The sequence below is a fragment of the Strongylocentrotus purpuratus genome, unplaced genomic scaffold (genome assembly GCF_000002235.5).
Source record: "Strongylocentrotus purpuratus isolate Spur 01 unplaced genomic scaffold, Spur_5.0 spur5_scaffold_15, whole genome shotgun sequence".
Taxonomy (NCBI): domain Eukaryota; kingdom Metazoa; phylum Echinodermata; class Echinoidea; order Camarodonta; family Strongylocentrotidae; genus Strongylocentrotus; species Strongylocentrotus purpuratus.
In genome coordinates, this window is record NW_022145600.1 from 10,386,218 (window position 1) to 10,403,170 (window position 16,953).

A 16,953-nucleotide genomic window follows, 5' to 3' on the forward strand; every position below is an offset into this window, starting at 1 on the left:
AAATTGCTCTATAACGGAGGCATCATTTTCGACTGCGCGCAGTCGAATTCCATCTAGTTTCCTTCTATAATGAATTATCAAAAAATGTGAATTCTGTGGATTTGTGACCATGACTTGTACCTCCCTTGAGAGACCAATGCCATTAAATGGTGAGAGCAAATAGTGGCATGAATAGTCAGCCATAGTTAAGTCCAACTTAAAGTCAATCTTAGTGTTTGTGAAACACCCCAAGGTTGCTTTGCTAAATGCCCTTCTTGCGCTCTCAGCACACATTGTGCAAGAGATTGCAGGAGTGCACTCGATACAGATCTCGTAAAACAATCCTACGAATGGGTTAGTGAAACAGGGCATAAAGGGGTGAAGGTCGTCATGGGAGTTTGGGACTCATCATGTATTGCTTCTGTATTATTCATACGGAATGCATAGAAGCAGAAATATGTAATCTCACTCTAAATGCATGTCTGTGGAATTTGAAGGCCAGAGAAGTCGTCAGCTTCCCGCAAGAAGGCTGTAAGGGCTGTGCATTGTCAATGTCAGTAACGCCTTCTTCCGGGCAGCCTAGGATATCTTTGTACATGCAGCTGAACATCTATTTTCTACGAACCCTCCTCCTTTGCACACAAGTCATAAATATTTGAATACGATACAAAACAATCACATACCAATAATAGCATGTAATACACATGTCGTGATGATGATAATACCAAAAGTGGCTTCTTGTAGCTATAGTCTAGTGATGCACATAGCATTGTAATGTATGGTTTTATAAATGTACTGTCTAAATGTCTGCAACCCCCTAATTTCCACACTTTTTAATATATTTTTGTGTAGGCACCATACAAAACAACCACACACAAAATGCCATTATCATTAGGCTAATTGTCATAGAGATTGAACACTTGTACATGTAAAATTGCCTCTTGATAATGACAGTAATTATAGCTTGTCTTCCTTTGTGTTGCTGATGTCCGTGACACTGTGACGCTTCCATTGCTCCAATGAAAGGATGATTTTGCATTGTTTAATAGGGGAGGGGCAATTTGTTGTCATGGTATTCATGAGAACAAGAGAAGAGGAATTATTGAAAACTATAGAGAAATCCATTATCCAGCTGGAATGGCAGTCCGGATCAACCATTAATGGCCCATGAATTGTAAATGTTTTACCAAACATTAATTTTGAATTGATGTGAAAGTTTTGTGAGTGTAGGGCTTATGGATGCAGGTTTGTGCTTTACGCTTCAAAACAGCTCTTAAAGAACATCCATTATGAAGTCATCAATATAAGTAATTAGAATATTTATGTATTAATGGTTTTAGGATTTCAGCATTTTAAGAGCTGTATACGTGACCAGAGGCAGAAGAAGATATCAATTTTGGACACCTTGAAGTGCACGTTTTTGTATTTTATGCATAGAACATGTAGTTATGCATAAGATACTAGGGCTATACTTTTGCATGATTTTGGAGACCAGCATCAGGCAGTCACTTTAGTTATTTAGTCAAAGTTCCCCAAATCTGTTCATCTGATTCCTTCAAACCATTACTCTTGCGATTAATTGATCTGAGGTAGATGTAAACTCATCAGACATAATCTCTGTAATTTACTTGAAAACACTTTATGAATTGAGAACCCAAGGAGTAATCAATCTGAATTTAATGAAAAATCAGTTCTAGGATGTTTAATTTTTGTTATCGTAATTAGATGATCTGTAGTAGATGTAGACTCATCAGGTATTTTTTTAAAGCAGATGTTTCTGCTTTTATTGATAAATCAAATATAAAACATTCAAATAACAATAATAGTATATTATATCATCGATTTACATAAAGAGTGACAACTTAAATACACACAAATAAAAATGCATAATTGAAAGCTTGAAAGTATAGAGGTAAATCAAAACAAGTAAAAATATTCAAGATAAATGCAGAGGCCAACTATCATAGCAAGTTGGTCTGCATATTATACATTTTAAATCAATTTTATCGTTTGTTGATTGAGGGCCCAAGCAGTAGTGACTCTGAAGTTAATGACACAAAATTGGAGAATAAAACAGTTTGTGTCATGAATAGATGATCTCGGTAGATTTAAACCTATAACCTCCTTTATATATTATCCGTTTGGAGCCGGAAGGGCGTTAACTAATATCATTATAAACATAAATGCTTGTCTTGTTCTTGTTCCAAATAGACGATATGAAACCTATTAATTTTTGTATTGATGGCTCGAGAAATGTTGTACTTGTTTTATAAGTAATCAATCTTTGGTAGATGTAAACTGATTAAGCGGAATCTCAGTTCTCACATATCTATTTTACTTGTATTATATCTAATTGATCCACAGTAGATATAGACTCTCATAATTTAGGCAGAACCTACTCATTCACTTCATTCTTTACATACTAACAAAGTATGAATCTCTCGTGGTAAACCAGAGGTATCATAAAGTGGGAGGTCACAGGTTCGAAACCAAGTCCATTCTCTTGTGTCCTTTGATAAGGCATTGTTTCTCCATGACTTGTACCAAGTCCTATGAATAAGGCCTAAAGCTCTAGATCCCTGGCTGCCTATCCACAAGCATACCACATTGGTCTACTTGCTTTCTTAGTAGTGAGGTAACATAGAAACAACATCATTTCGTCGGCCGGCTGGCAGAAGGGCGTTAGTGCGCGAGCGACTTGAAAAATACTTTTCGAATTATTAGCATTCAAAGATTTGTTTTATATTTAAACTGCTTTCCATCCCAATAATTGGTTTAAAACTTAAAAGACTAATGGATATGTTATAGCAGAACACGGCCATAATGTTTTTCTTGGAAATAAGTCAGTTTTATAAAAGGTTGAGGCGCTTTAATGCCCTTCTGCTTAACGCTTCATATTGTACCTAAGATTCGAACTAACGCCCTTCTACCAGCCAGGCGACGATTTATAGTAGACAAAGTATTTTGACAGGACATTCTGTCTGTTTGGAGCCAGAAGGATCTTATCTCTTTATCAAAGTATATGAGTGAGTCACTGTCTATCTATCTATCTATCTATCAGGCTATAGTTCATCCAGACGTTGGACAAAGCCCTCCTCATGAAATTTCCATTCTCTTCTGTCTCTAGCTGTCCTAGTCCAAACGGCCATTCCCATGTATGATGTTAGGTCATCTCTCCATCTTCTCTTCTGCCTTCCGCTTCTTCTCTTTCCCACCCGTGGTTGCCATTGTGTTAAACGATTTGTCCATCTATTGTCCTAAAGTCTTGCTACATGCCCAGCCCATCTCCACTTTGATTCTCTGACTTTCTCCATGATGTCTTTAACCTTGATGACTTTAACCTTGATGACTTTAACCTTGATGACTTTCTCTGACTTTCTCCATGATGTCTTTCACTGTCCATCTGGCTCCAAACAAATGTATAAGGTACGCAGATATCAATAAAGGAAAGAAATGTTTGCACAATATACATTACTCATGGAGAAAAGTATATCAAAGGATGTTATTCAATGCTAGCTCTTTTGTTACAAAAGGTGTACAAATAGAAACTCATACCAAGAGTAAATGTCAGTGGTTTGCTTTTACAGAATGTAATCATGTGCAATTAAGTTGTTCATAATTGCATGAATAAGTTATTACACAGTATTATATGTACTGTAAGTGAGTTGGAATAAATTGCAATTATACAAATTAGCTCTCTGATTATAATTAGCCAGAAAAAATATAATTACCTGTACGTAAAACCATACAACTACCTTCATCTCCGCCTTTGTTGAGGTGGAGGGGGGGGGGGGGGGGGGGGAGGGGGGGGGGGGGGGGGGACCTTCCAAAATGTACATGTATGTTACATGCAGTATTGCTTGAAATAAAGTAAACACATTAAAGGTATTACAAAGTTTTGGTATGGGGTCATGAATGTGGTTCAAATTAACATATTGGAAGCATGCGTTCCTACAATATTCATTGATCGTTGTCGCGGTTGAAATCGAGTCTAAAGTTATGAAATTATAAATAATAAACTCTTTATGTTGTATAGCTCCCTCTCAAGGTCAAGATATTAATTTAGCTATGAAACAATATTTCTTGACTATCGACCCATAACCTAATCCCGTTTGGAAATTATATATCACAACTACATATTCTGAGATTTTCATGGTCGCAGCTATCATTGCACGGCCATAGGCGCTATTTGAAATTTATCAAAATTTACAGGGACCACCGGTAAATTTTTATATTCAATTTTTCTCGAAAATAGAAGTATTTTAAGGGCTATTTTTGTTAGAGCTTATAATACATCCACAGGGGCATCCAAATATATAAAAATTGTAAAGATTCACTACCCACCCAATTTTCAAAATTTCCCAAAACTTTGTATTACCTTTAACACCTAGTCTCACCAAAGTCTATGAAAAAATACATGCAGTCACACGTGACACAGACGATTCATCCACATGAGAAAAATGTAATAGAATAGATGAATAGATGATATTTATTTCATTCAGTTAAAAAAGACAACATTTCAAATAACAACCAGCTATATAACATAAAATACACATTAAGAACATATTTGATAAGGACATAAAATAAACTGAATAGGTTGCAACCTGAAAGGAAACACCAAGACTGTTGAAATTCTTTTCATTTTCATTCAATTTTGACAGTTTTAATGTTGCTGGAGGCAAGTGTGATTGGATAAGAAATATGTTGGGGAGTGTTACAACATACCTAGTAATGTAACATGATCCATTTAACATAATATTATAGTACCTGTACGGTATACTGTATACTAATGTTTTCTTGGCAGGTGTTTTCGTAGAGTTGTTGTTGAAAATTCATGAAATTTGATCGTACTCACCAATCTTTTATGAAGTATTCATTTTCTCCGTGAGAGTAGATGTTATATTGTTTGTAGCAGTCAAAATGAATTCCCCCCAAGCATGAGGAAACTTGTTATTTTTTCCTTTTTAGTGTCTCGAATTGATTAAAATGATTTTGTTTCATATCAGATTTGGAATCGTAAAATCTTTTTTTCTTCTTTTCTCAGACGTAACATAGGAGAAGAAAATGCCTGCATAAGTTGAGATATATTCTGCCCTCTTTAAATATTCATTTCTGTTAACATTGTATTTTGAGAAAATATGCATGGTCGGTTTGTGTGATATAAAAATTGTATATTTTATCATCATCATTATTATTACAAAATTAGTTAAAGAAATGTATACCTGTAGATGTAGAGAGAGGAGGAAAGAAAGAATGACGGAGAGAGAGAGAGAGAGAGAGAGAAAGAGAGAAAAGAGAGAGGGAGAGAGAGAGAGAGAGAGAGAGGAGGGGGTGGGACAAGGGAGGAAAGAGAGAGAGAGAGAGAGAGAGAGAGAGAGAGGAGGGGGTGGGACAAGGGAGGAAAGAGAGAGAGAGAGAGAGAGAGAGGGGAGGGGGTGGGACAAGGGAGGAAAGAGAAAGAGAGAGAGAGAGAGAGAGAGAGAGAGCTAGGGCAAGAGAGTACATAAATGAATAGATAAAGAGAAATAAAGGCACCCAGACTTATAGATAGATGTGCATATGTAATAGAAACATACATACATAGACAGAGGTAGAAATAGTTAGATAAAGCTCAAACATGATAGGGAGATAGAGAGATGGAGAGTTGAAAGAAACCAGAGTGAAAACAGTTTTGATTACAAACGCTGCCACCGCAAATCTGCAGCAAACTTGAGCAAAGCGGTTCGGAGAAAGCCCATGGTTGTATTAGAAACCTTAGCTAGTGCCCTGGAAAAACAAATCCTCCCATCCCATTAACGATTACTCCATCGACAAGGTACAGCGTGCTACGGAGAGACCCAGATAAAAGGAATTGCTTGGAGCTACGCTGAAATCCTGATTTCCTTAGCATCCATAGGCAAAGTAGGTTGACATGTGTAGACATACAATAAAAGTTGAAGAAAACTCTGCTGCATTAAAATATGTATTTCTGATTTTAATTAGAACAAGTAGATTAATTTATTAAGAAAATTAATCGAGTTCTCAAGATTCCATCGTCTAGTTTAAGCATACAAGCATGTATTGGACTACCTGATTTTTTTAATGCATTATTTCAGTACGAAAAAAGACAGTCTGTTTTATATTTTGATTGTCACAACGCAAAGCAGCCAAATACGATTTATGGTTTAAGGTTGTTTGTAAGAGAAATGAAATTATTTATTCATATTTTCAACTTGAAGCAGGCAACTGTAACCTAATTATTAGTATTGAATGAAACGTGAAAATGAAAGGAGATATTCTGATGTGTAGAATCATCCAGAATGGCATAGAAATGAATATAATTTAGTGAATACAAATGATTATTTACATAAAAGCATGCCTTTGACCAACAAACAATTGAAAATACAATTACTGTTTTGTGTTTTAAGAGCCATAATGGCGTTAACTCTGTGTTAAAAGCATACAAGTTAATGTCCTTCTGGCCCTCTGCATGAAACTTTCATGAATTTGTAAAACGTTCATAGAAGCTCTCCTGTTTCTCCTACAATGTAGACAAAGGGTTAAAAGGTCATAATTTATCTGAAACAGATATATTTTCGTTCAGTGCCCATAAATGCACTTTGACGTCTATTTATCTTTCGTCTACCGTAGATGTAAATGCATTGCAGTGCTAGTCTTCAGTTTCAGACTTGTTTAGATGTGGACGGGACCACTGTTTTCATCCAAGGAACTTTTCCAGACTTTGCAAATATGATTAATTAATGTCTGCTAAGATTGTTATTGCTTTTCAGGGTACTAGTCTGCTATTCCAGACTGGTTGTGTAATCTTAGAGATTAAACACCTTGTATACAATGTATGTGCATGTCAATGGACAGTAGCATACCATTGTTTCTTGGACAAAATGATTTATGCAAATCTTGTGGTGCAGAAGTTGTATTCTTAAGATAAAGACCAGTTCTGGTCATGCAATTGCATTGTGAAAGAAACGTTGTGGAATCTATCAGAAAAGGTTGATCAGCTCATATAAGTTGGTGTGTACTGCAAGGTTCTGGAATCATCAAAATGATACGAAATTTGGCCCAGTCTTTGTAAAGTTACAAGCACTGTACACAGAAAGATGTATATGGGACTATTCGACACGTGTGTTTATCTCTCACACACCAATAGATAAACTAATTTACCAAATATATCAATTAGTAGGCGGTTTCTCGGCAAAATTTTTATCATCATATATTAGTCAAAACATACTCTTTCACATGATTGGTAATGAGAGCTTCCATTTCATTTTTTGAAATTGGGGCGTTTCCAATACTGGTCTTTACCTTTAAACAAAGAAACAATAGATGATGTTTGAAGGTTTGCATGGTGGTATGAATAATCACGGAAGAGGTTTACGGTACACCATGTGTAAAGTCCTCGAGGGACTGAGGAAAGTGGATAGAAAATAGAAGTGAGATGGAAAGGCGAGAAAGTGGAGGTTGGAAGGAAGAGTATCTTTCGGAAGTGAGTATAGTCCTGAAAAGGACTGTAAACCAGAAAGTTGTAGGAGGGATGAGAGGTTTGAGTAGAAGACTGGATTGAGTTGGAGAGTTGAGTAGACGAGTAGAGTTGCAGAGCAGGAGTAGGAGAGTAGACTCGACGTTTCGGACAGGTTGACTGTCCGTCTTCAGGAGTGAGTGTTCGCTAGGCGTGCGGCGGTTCTTATGGCGTGGATGCGGACTTGGGGGAAAGCACTGGGCCGGCGGGCTCGGCAGGTTGGCAGGCAGCTGTCGGTGGTGGCGCGCGGTTGTGTGAATTGGCGGGAAACGAGTGGGCGGCGGTTATGCGGACGTCGTGTGGTGGGTGTCGGCGGGGTAGCGGGGGGGTTGTGTCGGTCGTTGAGTGGGTGTATCGATCGGCGGTGAGGATGGCTATTAGTGGTGTCGGTCTGTGTGTGTTGGTCGGCGGTTTCGGCGTTGGCGTAGGTTGTAGCGAGGTGTGGGCGTGGGCGGTGCTTGTGTGGGTGAAGTGGCTAGTTGAGAACGTGTAGTGCTTGATTGAGTGGGTGTGGTTGGGTGGTTGTAGGTGGTGTCCGGGCTAACGGATGGATGGATTGGTGAAGTGTTGGTGGTTGGCGTGTTGGTTGTGGAGTTGGTTGAAGATTGGTCGGAAGTAGGATGGTGAGGGAGGATTGGGTGCCAGATACTGTTGATGTGAAGGCCTGGGTCTTGGGGTACGGTGTTGTGTTGGTGGATCTCGATGGCTTCTCGGACTCTTCGGGTGTGCCAATGTCGGATGGGGGTGATGAGGTGACTTTTATCCCAGTGAATGTGGTGGAGCTCTTGTTGTGCGTGCTTGACGATGGCTGACTTGTCCCAGTCGCTGCGTCGGTGGTGGGTCTTGTGTTCTTTTAGTCGGGTGTCGAAATCGCGGCCGGTTTCTCCAATGTAGACTTTGCCGCAATCGCAGGGAATCTTGTAGACGCCTGGTTGTTTGTTGGATGGGTGCTTGTCCTTGTGAGAGTGAAGAGTGGAGTAAAGCTTGTGGTTGGATTGGTGTCTGACGAGGATGTTGGCTGAGCGGAGGATGCGTTGTAGTCGGTGTGATGTCTTGCCGATGTAGGGAAGTACGATGGTGGCGGTGGGCTTAGTATCAGGTTGGGTTCCGGTGGTGCTGGTCTTGTGGTAGGGAGCTCGGGTGTTGATTTTCCTTCTTGGGTACTGGTTGATGGAAGTAAGTGCGTGCGTGATGTGCTTGAGTTCTTGCTGGAGATGTGCTTTATCACTAAGTTGGTGGGCTCGTCTGATGAGTGAGTTGGAGACTGATTGGTGGACTGATGGATGGTGGTGAGATCGGAAGTTGAGGTAGCGGTCTGTGTGGGTTGGTTTCCGGTATATTTGGTGCGAGGGGAATCCTGATGGTGTCTTAGTGATGAGTACGTCTAGGAAAGGGATTGAGTTGTCGTGTTCGGTCTCCATGGTGAACTTAATGCTGGGGTGTTGGTTGTTGATGTGGTCGAGGAAATGGTGGAGGTCTGGTGTGCTGTGTGGCCAGATGACGAAGGTGTCGTCGACGTAGCGTAGCCATAGTGAAGGAGACTTGTCGGCGGACTTGAGTGCTTGGTGCTCGAAGTGTTCCATGAAGATGTTGGCGATGATTGGTGAGAGTGGAGATCCCATGGCTGCTCCTTGAAGTTGTTTATAGAAGTTGCTGCGCCACTTGAAAGAGTTGGAGTGGAGGCAGGTGAGAAGGAGGTCGTGGATCTGGTCAGGTGTGAGCTTGGTCCTAGATTCGAGGTCTGGGTCTGAGATGAGGCGTTGTTTGATGATGTCGCATGCTTGGTCTACAGGAACGTTGGTAAATAGAGAGGTGACATCGAAGCTGACGAGTGTGTCGGATGGCTGGATCTTGGTTTTGGAGAGGATGTCGATGAAGTGCTTAGAGTTCGTGACGTGGTGCTGCGTTTGGCCTACGAGTGGTTGTAGAATATTGGCGAGATGACGTGCAGTGTTGTAGCAGGATGATCCTCGGGTAGAGATGATAGGGCGGAGAGGGATAAGCGGCTTATGAATCTTGGGCTGTCCGAAGAGGATGGGTGACTTAGCTGACGAGGATCTGAGTTGAAAGTAGAGTGCCTTGGGTAGTATGTCGGATCTGTGTAGGGTTAAAAGTTGTTGGTTGATCTTCCTTTCGTTGGCCGGGGTTGGGTCCCTCTTGAGTTTGGAGTAGGTTTCCTTATCTTTGAGTAGGTCGCAGATCTTATCTTCGTATGTATCTTGGTCCATGACGACGGTGGCGTTTCCCTTGTCTGCTTGTAGGATGTGGATGGATTGGTTCTTGCGGAGGTCTTGAATAGCGGATCGTTCTTCTTTAGATAGGTTGGGTTTGGGTGGCTTAGCTTCGGCGAGAGCGTTGGTAATTTTGAGTCGGATGTCGTTAGCAGCAGCTTTGGAGAGGAAACGGAGCTTGGGTTCTACTTGTTGCACGATGTTGGAGAATGGTATCTTCTTGGGGGCTACGGCGAAGTTGAGTCCTAGGGATAGAACCTTGTGTTCGGCTTGGGAGAGTCTGTGTTGACTGAGGTTGACTACTGTGTCCTTAATGGGTTGAGTCGTTGGAGGGTCGTTGGTGCAGATGCGCTTGCGTGAACGTAATTGGTCGAACTTCCTAATTTGCTTGAGTTTGGTGGTCTGAAAGGCGAGTTGGGCGGTGTGGTCGTTGAAGGACTGTACTTTGCTGAGGTCATCAGGATTGAGTTGTTGGTTGATCTTGGACTGAGAAGCAGAGGTAGCGGTGTTGAGATCGTGGAGTTGGTGGCGTGTGTGTACGATGCGTTCTCGGGTAAGGTCAATACCGGCTTGGTGTAGTATGCGCTGGGCTTTGGGGGTGTCAACGGCGGATTTGAGTTGAAGGCCTAGAGGGATGGTGTCGGAGTCGCGGCAGCGTTTGAGGAAGGTTAGGTGGTTGGTGAGCTTGGCTGTCTTAACTAGGTCGCGCTGGAGTTGTCTGACGCTGAGTTGAGTAGGCTCCCCGTAGAGCTGAATCAGATGATGTTTGAAGGTTTGCATGGTGGTATGAATAATCACGGAAGAGGTTTACGGTACACCATGTGTAAAGTCCTCGAGGGACTGAGGAAAGTGGATAGAAAATAGAAGTGAGATGGAAAGGCGAGAAAGTGGAGGTTGGAAGGAAGAGTATCTTTCGGAAGTGAGTATAGTCCTGAAAAGGACTGTAAACCAGAAAGTTGTAGGAGGGATGAGAGGTTTGAGTAGAAGACTGGATTGAGTTGGAGAGTTGAGTAGACGAGTAGAGTTGCAGAGCAGGAGTAGGAGAGTAGACTCGACGTTTCGGACAGGTTGACTGTCCGTCTTCAGGAGTGAGTGTTCGCTAGGCGTGCGGCGGTTCTTATGGCGTGGATGCGGACTTGGGGGAAAGCACTGGGCCGGCGGGCTCGGCAGGTTGGCAGGCAGCTGTCGGTGGTGGCGCGCGGTTGTGTGAATTGGCGGGAAACGAGTGGGCGGCGGTTATGCGGACGTCGTGTGGTGGGTGTCGGCGGGGTAGCGGGGGGGTTGTGTCGGTCGTTGAGTGGGTGTATCGATCGGCGGTGAGGATGGCTATTAGTGGTGTCGGTCTGTGTGTGTTGGTCGGCGGTTTCGGCGTTGGCGTAGGTTGTAGCGAGGTGTGGGCGTGGGCGGTGCTTGTGTGGGTGAAGTGGCTAGTTGAGAACGTGTAGTGCTTGATTGAGTGGGTGTGGTTGGGTGGTTGTAGGTGGTGTCCGGGCTAACGGATGGATGGATTGGTGAAGTGTTGGTGGTTGGCGTGTTGGTTGTGGAGTTGGTTGAAGATTGGTCGGAAGTAGGATGGTGAGGGAGGATTGGGTGCCAGATACTGTTGATGTGAAGGCCTGGGTCTTGGGGTACGGTGTTGTGTTGGTGGATCTCGATGGCTTCTCGGACTCTTCGGGTGTGCCAATGTCGGATGGGGTGATGAGGTGACTTTTATCCCAGTGAATGTGGTGGAGCTCTTGTTGTGCGTGCTTGACGATGGCTGACTTGTCCCAGTCGCTGCGTCGGTGGTGGGTCTTGTGTTCTTTTAGTCGGGTGTCGAAATCGCGGCCGGTTTCTCCAATGTAGACTTTGCCGCAATCGCAGGGAATCTTGTAGACGCCTGGTTGTTTGTTGGATGGGTGCTTGTCCTTGTGAGAGTGAAGAGTGGAGTAAAGCTTGTGGTTGGATTGGTGTCTGACGAGGATGTTGGCTGAGCGGAGGATGCGTTGTAGTCGGTGTGATGTCTTGCCGATGTAGGGAAGTACGATGGTGGCGGTGGGCTTAGTATCAGGTTGGGTTCCGGTGGTGCTGGTCTTGTGGTAGGGAGCTCGGGTGTTGATTTTCCTTCTTGGGTACTGGTTGATGGAAGTAAGTGCGTGCGTGATGTGCTTGAGTTCTTGCTGGAGATGTGCTTTATCACTAAGTTGGTGGGCTCGTCTGATGAGTGAGTTGGAGACTGATTGGTGGACTGATGGATGGTGGTGAGATCGGAAGTTGAGGTAGCGGTCTGTGTGGGTTGGTTTCCGGTATATTTGGTGCGAGGGGAATCCTGATGGTGTCTTAGTGATGAGTACGTCTAGGAAAGGGATTGAGTTGTCGTGTTCGGTCTCCATGGTGAACTTAATGCTGGGGTGTTGGTTGTTGATGTGGTCGAGGAAATGGTGGAGGTCTGGTGTGCTGTGTGGCCAGATGACGAAGGTGTCGTCGACGTAGCGTAGCCATAGTGAAGGAGACTTGTCGGCGGACTTGAGTGCTTGGTGCTCGAAGTGTTCCATGAAGATGTTGGCGATGATTGGTGAGAGTGGAGATCCCATGGCTGCTCCTTGAAGTTGTTTATAGAAGTTGCTGCGCCACTTGAAAGAGTTGGAGTGGAGGCAGGTGAGAAGGAGGTCGTGGATCTGGTCAGGTGTGAGCTTGGTCCTAGATTCGAGGTCTGGGTCTGAGATGAGGCGTTGTTTGATGATGTCGCATGCTTGGTCTACAGGAACGTTGGTAAATAGAGAGGTGACATCGAAGCTGACGAGTGTGTCGGATGGCTGGATCTTGGTTTTGGAGAGGATGTCGATGAAGTGCTTAGAGTTCGTGACGTGGTGCTGCGTTTGGCCTACGAGTGGTTGTAGAATATTGGCGAGATGACGTGCAGTGTTGTAGCAGGATGATCCTCGGGTAGAGATGATAGGGCGGAGAGGGATAAGCGGCTTATGAATCTTGGGCTGTCCGAAGAGGATGGGTGACTTAGCTGACGAGGATCTGAGTTGAAAGTAGAGTGCCTTGGGTAGTATGTCGGATCTGTGTAGGGTTAAAAGTTGTTGGTTGATCTTCCTTTCGTTGGCCGGGGTTGGGTCCCTCTTGAGTTTGGAGTAGGTTTCCTTATCTTTGAGTAGGTCGCAGATCTTATCTTCGTATGTATCTTGGTCCATGACGACGGTGGCGTTTCCCTTGTCTGCTTGTAGGATGTGGATGGATTGGTTCTTGCGGAGGTCTTGAATAGCGGATCGTTCTTCTTTAGATAGGTTGGGTTTGGGTGGCTTAGCTTCGGCGAGAGCGTTGGTAATTTTGAGTCGGATGTCGTTAGCAGCAGCTTTGGAGAGGAAACGGAGCTTGGGTTCTACTTGTTGCACGATGTTGGAGAATGGTATCTTCTTGGGGGCTACGGCGAAGTTGAGTCCTAGGGATAGAACCTTGTGTTCGGCTTGGGAGAGTCTGTGTTGACTGAGGTTGACTACTGTGTCCTTAATGGGTTGAGTCGTTGGAGGGTCGTTGGTGCAGATGCGCTTGCGTGAACGTAATTGGTCGAACTTCCTAATTTGCTTGAGTTTGGTGGTCTGAAAGGCGAGTTGGGCGGTGTGGTCGTTGAAGGACTGTACTTTGCTGAGGTCATCAGGATTGAGTTGTTGGTTGATCTTGGACTGAGAAGCAGAGGTAGCGGTGTTGAGATCGTGGAGTTGGTGGCGTGTGTGTACGATGCGTTCTCGGGTAAGGTCAATACCGGCTTGGTGTAGTATGCGCTGGGCTTTGGGGGTGTCAACGGCGGATTTGAGTTGAAGGCCTAGAGGGATGGTGTCGGAGTCGCGGCAGCGTTTGAGGAAGGTTAGGTGGTTGGTGAGCTTGGCTGTCTTAACTAGGTCGCGCTGGAGTTGTCTGACGCTGAGTTGAGTAGGCTCCCCGTAGAGCTGAATCAGATGATGTTTGAAGGTTTGCATGGTGGTATGAATAATCACGGAAGAGGTTTACGGTACACCATGTGTAAAGTCCTCGAGGGACTGAGGAAAGTGGATAGAAAATAGAAGTGAGATGGAAAGGCGAGAAAGTGGAGGTTGGAAGGAAGAGTATCTTTCGGAAGTGAGTATAGTCCTGAAAAGGACTGTAAACCAGAAAGTTGTAGGAGGGATGAGAGGTTTGAGTAGAAGACTGGATTGAGTTGGAGAGTTGAGTAGACGAGTAGAGTTGCAGAGCAGGAGTAGGAGAGTAGACTCGACGTTTCGGACAGGTTGACTGTCCGTCTTCAGGAGTGAGTGTTCGCTAGGCGTGCGGCGGTTCTTATGGCGTGGATGCGGACTTGGGGGAAAGCACTGGGCCGGCGGGCTCGGCAGGTTGGCAGGCAGCTGTCGGTGGTGGCGCGCGGTTGTGTGAATTGGCGGGAAACGAGTGGGCGGCGGTTATGCGGACGTCGTGTGGTGGGTGTCGGCGGGGTAGCGGGGGGGTTGTGTCGGTCGTTGAGTGGGTGTATCGATCGGCGGTGAGGATGGCTATTAGTGGTGTCGGTCTGTGTGTGTTGGTCGGCGGTTTCGGCGTTGGCGTAGGTTGTAGCGAGGTGTGGGCGTGGGCGGTGCTTGTGTGGGTGAAGTGGCTAGTTGAGAACGTGTAGTGCTTGATTGAGTGGGTGTGGTTGGGTGGTTGTAGGTGGTGTCCGGGCTAACGGATGGATGGATTGGTGAAGTGTTGGTGGTTGGCGTGTTGGTTGTGGAGTTGGTTGAAGATTGGTCGGAAGTAGGATGGTGAGGGAGGATTGGGTGCCAGATACTGTTGATGTGAAGGCCTGGGTCTTGGGGTACGGTGTTGTGTTGGTGGATCTCGATGGCTTCTCGGACTCTTCGGGTGTGCCAATGTCGGATGGGGGTGATGAGGTGACTTTTATCCCAGTGAATGTGGTGGAGCTCTTGTTGTGCGTGCTTGACGATGGCTGACTTGTCCCAGTCGCTGCGTCGGTGGTGGGTCTTGTGTTCTTTTAGTCGGGTGTCGAAATCGCGGCCGGTTTCTCCAATGTAGACTTTGCCGCAATCGCAGGGAATCTTGTAGACGCCTGGTTGTTTGTTGGATGGGTGCTTGTCCTTGTGAGAGTGAAGAGTGGAGTAAAGCTTGTGGTTGGATTGGTGTCTGACGAGGATGTTGGCTGAGCGGAGGATGCGTTGTAGTCGGTGTGATGTCTTGCCGATGTAGGGAAGTACGATGGTGGCGGTGGCGGTGGGCTTACGAAGATAAGATCTGCGACCTACTCAAAGATAAGGAAACCTACTCCAAACTCAAGAGGGACCCAACCCCGGCCAACGAAAGGAAGATCAACCAACAACTTTTAACCCTACACAGATCCGACATACTACCCAAGGCACTCTACTTTCAACTCAGATCCTCGTCAGCTAAGTCACCCATCCTCTTCGGACAGCCCAAGATTCATAAGCCGCTTATCCCTCTCCGCCCTATCATCTCTACCCGAGGATCATCCTGCTACAACACTGCACGTCATCTCGCCAATATTCTACAACCACTCGTAGGCCAAACGCAGCACCACGTCACGAACTCTAAGCACTTCATCGACATCCTCTCCAAAACCAAGATCCAGCCATCCGACACACTCGTCAGCTTCGATGTCACCTCTCTATTTACCAACGTTCCTGTAGACCAAGCATGCGACATCATCAAACAACGCCTCATCTCAGACCCAGACCTCGAATCTAGGACCAAGCTCACACCTGACCAGATCCACGACCTCCTTCTCACCTGCCTCCACTCCAACTCTTTCAAGTGGCGCAGCAACTTCTATAAACAACTTCAAGGAGCAGCCATGGGATCTCCACTCTCACCAATCATCGCCAACATCTTCATGGAACACTTCGAGCACCAAGCACTCAAGTCCGCCGACAAGTCTCCTTCACTATGGCTACGCTACGTCGACGACACCTTCGTCATCTGGCCACACAGCACACCAGACCTCCACCATTTCCTCGACCACATCAACAACCAACACCCCAGCATTAAGTTCACCATGGAGACCGAACACGACAACTCAATCCCTTTCCTAGACGTACTCATCACTAAGACACCATCAGGATTCCCCTCGCACCAAATATACCGGAAACCAACCCACACAGACCGCTACCTCAACTTCCGATCTCACCACCATCCATCAGTCCACCAATCAGTCTCCAACTCACTCATCAGACGAGCCCACCAACTTAGTGATAAAGCACATCTCCAGCAAGAACTCAAGCACATCACGCACGCACTTACTTCCATCAACCAGTACCCAAGAAGGAAAATCAACACCCGAGCTCCCTACCACAAGACCAGCACCACCGGAACCCAACCTGATACTAAGCCCACCGCCACCATCGTACTTCCCTACATCGGCAAGACATCACACCGACTACAACGCATCCTCCGCTCAGCCAACATCCTCGTCAGACACCAATCCAACCACAAGCTTTACTCCACTCTTCACTCTCACAAGGACAAGCACCCATCCAACAAACAACCAGGCGTCTACAAGATTCCCTGCGATTGCGGCAAAGTCTACATTGGAGAAACCGGCCGCGATTTCGACACCCGACTAAAAGAACACAAGACCCACCACCGACGCAGCGACTGGGACAAGTCAGCCATCGTCAAGCACGCACAACAAGAGCTCCACCACATTCACTGGGATAAAAGTCACCTCATCACCCCCATCCGACATTGGCACACCCGAAGAGTCCGAGAAGCCATCGAGATCCACCAACACAACACCGTACCCCAAGACCCAGGCCTTCACATCAACAGTATCTGGCACCCAATCCTCCCTCACCATCCTACTTCCGACCAATCTTCAACCAACTCCACAACCAACACGCCAACCACCAACACTTCACCAATCCATCCATCCGTTAGCCCGGACACCACCTACAACCACCCAACCACACCCACTCAATCAAGCACTACACGTTCTCAACTAGCCACTTCACCCACACAAGCACCGCCCACGCCCACACCTCGCTACAACCTACGCCAACGCCGAAACCGCCGACCAACACACACAGACCGACACCACTAATAGCCATCCTCACCGCCGATCGATACACCCACTCAACGACCGACACAACCCCCCCGCTACCCCGCCGACACCCACCACACGACGTCCGCATAACCGCCGCCCACTCGTTTCCCGCCAATTCACACAACCGCGCGCCACCACCGACAGCTGCCTGCCAACCT

The 16,953-nt window shown here is 45.5% G+C and overlaps 3 protein-coding genes across 3 annotated transcripts; 1 reads left to right on the plus strand and 2 right to left on the minus strand.

The window, feature by feature from the left end:
- Positions 1 to 7,872: 7,872 nt before the first annotated feature.
- LOC105439403 lies at positions 7,873 to 10,506 on the minus strand. Its single transcript, XM_030986470.1, has one exon. The coding sequence runs from the start codon at positions 10,504 to 10,506 to the stop codon at positions 7,873 to 7,875; it is 2,634 nt and encodes an 877-aa protein (XP_030842330.1).
- Positions 10,507 to 11,153: 647 nt separating this feature from the next.
- LOC115924334 lies at positions 11,154 to 13,688 on the minus strand. The gene has a single exon (XM_030986471.1). It carries the CDS (start codon positions 13,686 to 13,688, stop codon positions 11,154 to 11,156), a length of 2,535 nt encoding a protein of 844 aa, XP_030842331.1.
- A 1,220-nt stretch (positions 13,689 to 14,908) lies between these two features.
- Positions 14,909 to 16,792, plus strand: LOC115924335. The gene has a single exon (XM_030986472.1). It carries the CDS (start codon positions 14,909 to 14,911, stop codon positions 16,790 to 16,792), a length of 1,884 nt encoding a protein of 627 aa, XP_030842332.1.
- Positions 16,793 to 16,953: the final 161 nt, after the last annotated feature.